This window comes from Emiliania huxleyi (assembly GCF_000372725.1).
Source record: "Emiliania huxleyi CCMP1516 chromosome Unknown EMIHUscaffold_193, whole genome shotgun sequence".
NCBI lineage: Eukaryota > Haptophyta > Isochrysidales > Noelaerhabdaceae > Emiliania > Emiliania huxleyi.
In genome coordinates, this window is record NW_005200659.1 from 201,464 (window position 1) to 207,463 (window position 6,000).

Consider the following 6,000-nt stretch of genomic DNA (forward strand, 5'->3'; position numbering starts at 1 on the left):
CCCTCGGCCTCGCACGCACCCTGACCCTCGGACGCGCGGCCTCCGAGACCGTACGCATCGACCGTACGCGCTGCGCATGCTTGACCGGCTCGCCTCGACGGCGGCCGAGTAGTGACGGGTATGAGGAGAGAGGGTGGTCGAGAAGATGCACCGCACCTTCGGATCCTGTGTCCCTCGGCCTCGCTCTGAATAAGAAAAACGGGCGACCCATCCAACCCGCGGGTGTCTTTCCCCCTCACAGAAGTCGCGCGAGCGTGGTGCGGAGCGAGTCGATCGAGCCTCGCTGCCGCAGCAGCCGCTCGAGGTCGCCCTGCAGGAGCTTCTGCTGCTCGTGCGCCGCGTCGAGCGCGGCCTTGCGGTCGGCCGCCTCCTACGCACACACCGAGCGCCGCTCTCACACCGCCGTCTAGTGTCGCAATGGGGCCCTCGACGCCACGCACCTGCGCCGCCGCGGCTGCGCGTGCCTCCGCCTCGCGCGCCCCGCCCTCGGCCGCCTCGATCTTGTCGATGAGGAAGGTCTGCGGCGAGGCAGCGAACTGCGTGCGGCGCCGCGCCTGCTCGATGCCGCGTCGCAAATCGCCAATCTCCGCCTCTCGCGCGGCGAGGGTGGCGCGCAGCTCGTCGGCGACGCGCCTGCAGCGCGCGCGGGGCTGAGGAGGATGCCGCGCGGTGAGCGCAACGGCTGCAGGGGAGCGCTGCGCGCAGGGCGCCTCGCGGCAATCAGCTCCGCCGACAAGCTCACGCACTGCTTGAGCCGCGCCTCCGCGGACGCCTGGGCGAGGGGACATGGGGCTGGGCCGCGCCGCGTGGCAGGCGTGCGCCCTCGGCGGGCGGACCGGCACGCGCACAGCCGGCGGCGTGAGCACGCCGCCGAGGGCTGCGGCGCCCGTCTGCAGCACTGACTGGTCCAGCTCGCCCTCGAGCCTACGAGCCGCGAGCACGCTCGCACCTCACGGCCACGCGCCGCAGTGGCGACGAGGCCGCGCCGGAGCGGACCGGTCGTACTCCCTCAGCCGCGCCCGCGCGTCGCGCAGCTCCGCCGCCGCCTCGCCGCTGCTCGCCTGCAGGCCGTAGTACTCGTGCTTGAGCAACTCGAGCTTCTCGCGTGCCTGCGGGGCGGCGACGGAGCGGCGGCGAGCTGGCGTGCGCTGCGACGAGAGTTTACGCGCCTCGGACCTCTCTCCAGCGCGCGCCGCGTCCGCCGCGAGCGACTCCCGCTGCTGCAAGGCGGCCGCCTGCTCGAGCCGCGACTGCGGGGCAGGGCGGCGGGAGGTGGGACGACCGGGGCGGCGCAAGGGTGGGCCCCGGCGGTGTGCCGCCGTCGGAGATGGCGCCGCGCCTGCAGCCGCTCCTGCTCGAAGTTGCGGAGCTTGAGCTCGGCCCGCGCGTCGACCAGGGCGGCGTGGCTCGACGAGATCTGCTCCGCCGACGCTGCCGTGTGCTCATTGTGCCTAAGTCGGGGCAGGGCGGGGGGGGGCGAGGAGAGAGGGGGGGGGCGGGCGTGAGACGCGAGCCCAGCGGGGCCATGCGAGCATCGGCTCGGCGCACTGCTGCTGCAGCGCATCGTACCGCGCCCGCCACGCCGCGGCGTCGGCCACCGCCAAATCCCGACCCTCGCGCAGCGGCGCCATCGTCGCCTGGTGAGCCGACTCGGCCGCCGCCGCCGCGGCGGCCGCCGCCTTTTCCCACTTTGCAGCCTCCTCCGCCACGCGGCTCGAGCAGCTTTCCGCGTGCTCGGCCGCCGCCGCCGCCAGCCTCGCCTCGGCAGCCTCCTTGGCCGCCTGGCGTGCGCAACGGACGACGCGTCACGGGGGCCGTGCGCCACACACCGCACGCCCTCGCCATCCCCTCCTCCCGCCTGCATGCTGGCGAGATCGCTGTCGCGCCGCGCCAGCACCGCCTCCGTCTGCAGCAGCCTCTCGCTCGCAACCTCGAGCCGACCCGCGAGGTACGCCTACCCGGCGTGGGCGCAGCGGCGGTGTGCGCGGCGGCGGCGAGGGCGGCGGCGGCGGCGAGGGCGGCGGCGGTGATGGTATCGTGCCTTGTCTTGCGTCATGATCTGCTCCCTCTGCCCCGCCTCGCGCGCCATCTCCGCCGCACGCGCCGCCTCGCCCCGTGCCTCCTCGACCCGCGCGGCGACGACGGCCTCCGGCTCTTGCGCCGCAACCGCGCCGCCCGCGCCCGCTCCCGCAGCCGACGCCACCACGGCGGCCTCTGCAAGCGCCGCCGCGTGCTCCGCGTCGCGCTCCGCGGCGGCGGCGCGCTCCGCAGCGAGCTTGAGCCGAGCGGCGTTGAGCTCCTCCCTCAGCCCGTGCACCTAGGCGCGCGCGGGGCGGCGACGCGGCGGGTGAGCGGGGAGCGCCGCCGGCTTTGCCCTCCCACCTCCCCCCCCCACGGCTCTTTTCACACCTCCGTCTTGAGCTGTCGGACTGACGACTCAGCGGCGACTCGAGCGCCGCCCTCCGCCTGCAGCTGCGCGGCGATCCCGGTCTGCGCCACGGCGGCCGCCGTCGCCTGCCCGCGCAGCTCTCCGAGCGGACGCTCCGCCTAGAGCACGCTTGCGGGACGGGCTTGGGAGCCGGTGCGCTGGTGCCCAACCTGTGAGCGGCCGCTTCCGCCTCGGCGAGCATCTCGTGCACCCGCGCCTGCACCCACTGCACAACGCTGGTCTGCTCGTCCGCCTGCAGACGAGGTGGGCGGGCGTCGGGTGGAGTCGCTGGCTGCATGCGCATGCGCGGCGGCGGTGGGTGGCGTCGGGCGCGGCTTGGCGCTTGGGAGTGGCTTGAGGGCGGTGTTCCTGCGTCACGATCGCGCGGTACTGCTCGGCCGAGATGCGCAGCGAGGCGAACTCCTGCTTGCTCGCCACCAGCCGGTCGCGCAGCTTGGGCATCTCGACCTGCACCGCCAAGAGCGCCTCGCGCAGGGAGGTGACCTCGTCACGCGTGCGCGCCTGCGCCGCCTCGGCCGTGGCCCGGTACGTCTGCAGGTCAGCCTGCGCTTGCGCGGCGGCGAGCTTTGCCCTCCTCCGAAGCGACGCGTTTTCCGCCTGGAGCGAGGCCACCACGCGGCCAGAGACGGGCAGGTCCTCGCCGCCGCCCTCCTCCCTGTCGCCGTCGCTGCCGCCGTCGCCCGCTGCGGCCGCCACGAGCAGGTCCTCGAGGCCGACGTCGGAGAAGCTCTCGCTCAGCGCAGACTCGTCGATGGGCGAGCGGAGGTCCGCGAGGAGTCGCTCGAGGGCGGCTTGCTCCGCCATGTTTGAGTCGCCCCGAGCGGCCTTTACCTGCCCGCGCAAACGCGCGAGAGAATTTTCCGCTGGTGCGCACGGTGCCTCTGTGTTCGTGTGCGTCGCCCATCTCTCCCTGGAGATGACTGCTCTATGTATTTATTCCTGACAACACTGGGCACGGGACTGGCGCGCACTACAAAAAGACAGAAAAATGCCCTTCCTGGGTCTGCATTCCCCTTGCGTTTGTTACTCTGTTCAAAACTCGAAGGCTAAAAAAAGAAACGCCGACACGGCTCACATGTGTTGTAAGGGGGGAATTCGAAATCGTTTGGCTCGAAAGAGTACGCAGAGACGCAGCTCCAATTCAGCATAATGCTCGTGTCCGAGGAGGGTGGAGTGCCTGTGCGCGTGGAGGAGCTGCCGCCTATGCCAGCGCCTGATCTCACACAGATGAGATCGCAGGCAACCACCGGCACCGTGGTCGTGCTCTCCCTGATCGCGCTCCTCGCCGGTTCGCCGCACCTTCGAGCAGTGGGTTGCCCGTCGAAGGTGCCAGGACTGGGTTGCAATGTCGGCTTCGCCCTACTATACATCGAGTCGATTCTAGCACTCGTGTGCCTTTGTGGGCTGATGTGGGCCGACCCGGGCACACTGAAGCGCTCACAAGAGCGCTGCTTCCCGCTGCCTCAATCAGTACTCGACCGGCTGCGCTTGCAGCAGCCGCTTGCGGGTCTGGAGAACGTTTACGAAGGCGGTAACGTGTATTGCGTGCGCTGCTGTATTTGGCGCCCTGATGGCACAAAAGCACATCACTGCTCCATCTGCGAGCGGTGCGTCCTGGATTTCGACCACCATTGCGGCGTATTCGGACGCTGCATCGCTGGGAGAGGCTGGCGCGGCAACATGTGCTTCTACAAGGGCATCCTTGTCTGTGCGCTCGCTGGATTGCTGACAAGCCTTTCATCGTGACACCATGAATACGTCCGATCGGAACGGACGGTCAGAGCTGACAGACAAGATCTGTGCCGTTCCCAATACTGTACAGCCAGCTGAGGCGTATGGCCTCGCGACGGAACAAGGCGATGAGACCACGAAGCGCTACCTGCTCTAACGATAAATCAAACACACAGCGTCGTGAAGACGGAGCAAGTTGCAAGTACTCGACGAGTGTGTGTGCGGTGCCGCTGCCGGCGGCTACATTGATTGCAAAGCTCCCAATGCTGTGGGAGTTACGTTGTAAAATTCGATATTCCCCTACCGTCCCGGGGAGCCCGAACCCTGCCTTCCCGCGAGTATCGGCCCTTCGAGCGGCGCGCACCGCGGTACAAGCCGGCACGCGGCGGGCGCTGGGAGCCTATTCACAGAGGGCTAACAGGTATTTTTTCGCTTCGTTCGCTGCGCGGCCTGGGAATAGGAATTTGAATTCTCTTCTCTTGGAATAGGTAGGTAGGTAGGTGGGGCACGGAGCCTGGCGATTGGCGCCCGCAATAGGTAGGTAGGTAGGGCGTTTTGGTGCGAGTCATGGTAGGTAGGTAGAAAGGTGAAGAACAGACAGGCTCGGACAGGATCATGGTCAACAGACCCCCTATCTGGCTAGGAGCCGGAACCCTGTGCAGTTCCCGCGAGTATCGGCCCTTCACCATCCTCGCGTGATCGATACATAAGGCCGCCCGATCTCACACATGCGCACTGCTGCCTCGGAGAGCGCGAGCGCACTGCGCGGCTCGGGCCATCTCTTGTCGCTGCTCGCGGTGGACTGGAAGGGCGACTCTTCCGGATCATCCGCCGCGGAAGCTCAGTGCGCACGCCTCAGCGAGGGCCGAATATCTCCGCTGCCTCTCGCCGACGCGGTGCAGGCGCTCGTTGCCTCTCGCGACGCCGCACCGCTCGCCGTCCGTGCTCTCGCCGTGCGGGTGCTGCGCGTGCACACGGCAGCCGACAGCGGGATGCTGCTCTGCCTCCTGCTGCCGCTGGTGCAGGCGATCGCACACGAGAGCCACCTGCCCGCACCGGGCCCGCTGGCGAGCCTCCTCCTCGAGTCGGCGATCGGCAACGCCGAGCTCGAGTGCAGTCTCTACTGGATGAGCCACGTCGAGGCGCGAGAGAGCACTCGTACTCGTACAGTCCCTCGTGTCCGCCACGGCCGTCCCACCGTCACCGCCGAGTGCTGAACGCGCCCCCGGTGCGTGGACGCCGCCTCCACGCCGGTCTCGTGGCGCAGGCGCAAGACGGGCTCCGCGCCGCCAAGGAGGCGGCGGTGTACGCCTCGCTGCGCAAGCTGCTGCTGGAGCGGCTGGACCCGTCGATGGCGGCCGAGCTCCGAGCGCAGTCCGATTGCGTCGCCGCCCTCACGCGGGCGACGGCAGAGGCGTGGGCTCGGCCCTGCACGCGCGGCGCGAGGCCTTGAGGCCTCTCTCCCCAACGCTCGCGGGTGCGCTCCCGCCAGGTGAAGGCGGCCCCGGACCGGCCGGCGAGGGTGCAACGGCTGCGCTCGCTCTTTGCGGCCGGCGAGGCGCTCTACAGCCTCGCCTCGCCGCCGCAGCCCCTCACCACGCCCCTGAGGCCGGGCCGGAGGCTCGGAGGCGCGGACGTCTCGCTCGCTCGCGTTGCAAAGTCCGCCCTCGCGCCTCTCTTCCTCACCTTTGCCGCGCCGCCCGAAGCGGCTGGCGAGACCAGCGGGTCCGGTGCGGGCGGCGCGGGCGGCGCGGGCGGCGCGGGCGGCGCGGGCGGCGCGGGCGGCGCGGGCGGCGCAAGTAGGGCGGATAGGGCGGATA

The 6,000-nt window shown here is 70.1% G+C and overlaps 3 protein-coding genes across 3 annotated transcripts in view; 2 read left to right on the forward strand and 1 right to left on the reverse strand.

Annotated features, from left to right (window-relative positions):
- Nucleotides 1-235: 235 nt before the first annotated feature.
- On the reverse strand, nucleotides 236-3,253 carry EMIHUDRAFT_113633 (hypothetical protein; the record flags this gene model as incomplete). Its single annotated transcript, XM_005782102.1, has 12 exons — nucleotides 236-370; nucleotides 441-633; nucleotides 747-772; nucleotides 837-924; nucleotides 997-1,250; nucleotides 1,283-1,451; nucleotides 1,549-1,781; nucleotides 1,835-1,954; nucleotides 2,129-2,317; nucleotides 2,410-2,547; nucleotides 2,640-2,681; nucleotides 2,807-3,253. 12 exons carry the CDS (start codon nucleotides 3,251-3,253, stop codon nucleotides 236-238), a joined length of 2,034 nt encoding a protein of 677 aa, XP_005782159.1.
- A 423-nt stretch (nucleotides 3,254-3,676) lies between these two features.
- On the forward strand, nucleotides 3,677-4,337 carry EMIHUDRAFT_233645 (hypothetical protein; the record flags this gene model as incomplete). The annotated part of the gene is made up of 2 exons (XM_005782103.1): nucleotides 3,677-4,157; nucleotides 4,276-4,337. The coding sequence occupies 2 exons, from the start codon at nucleotides 3,677-3,679 to the stop codon at nucleotides 4,335-4,337; spliced, it is 543 nt and encodes a 180-aa protein (XP_005782160.1).
- A 571-nt stretch (nucleotides 4,338-4,908) lies between these two features.
- The window catches only part of VPS34-1 (phosphatidylinositol 3-kinase Vps34), a gene marked incomplete at both ends in the record, with an annotated part of 2,731 nt that continues 1,639 nt past the window's right edge, over nucleotides 4,909-6,000 (forward strand). The window contains 3 exons of the mRNA XM_005782104.1: nucleotides 4,909-5,316; nucleotides 5,448-5,564; nucleotides 5,673-5,910. Coding sequence (XP_005782161.1) covers nucleotides 4,909-5,316; nucleotides 5,448-5,564; nucleotides 5,673-5,910 — 763 coding nt within the window. The remainder of the gene's footprint in view (nucleotides 5,317-5,447; nucleotides 5,565-5,672; nucleotides 5,911-6,000) is intronic.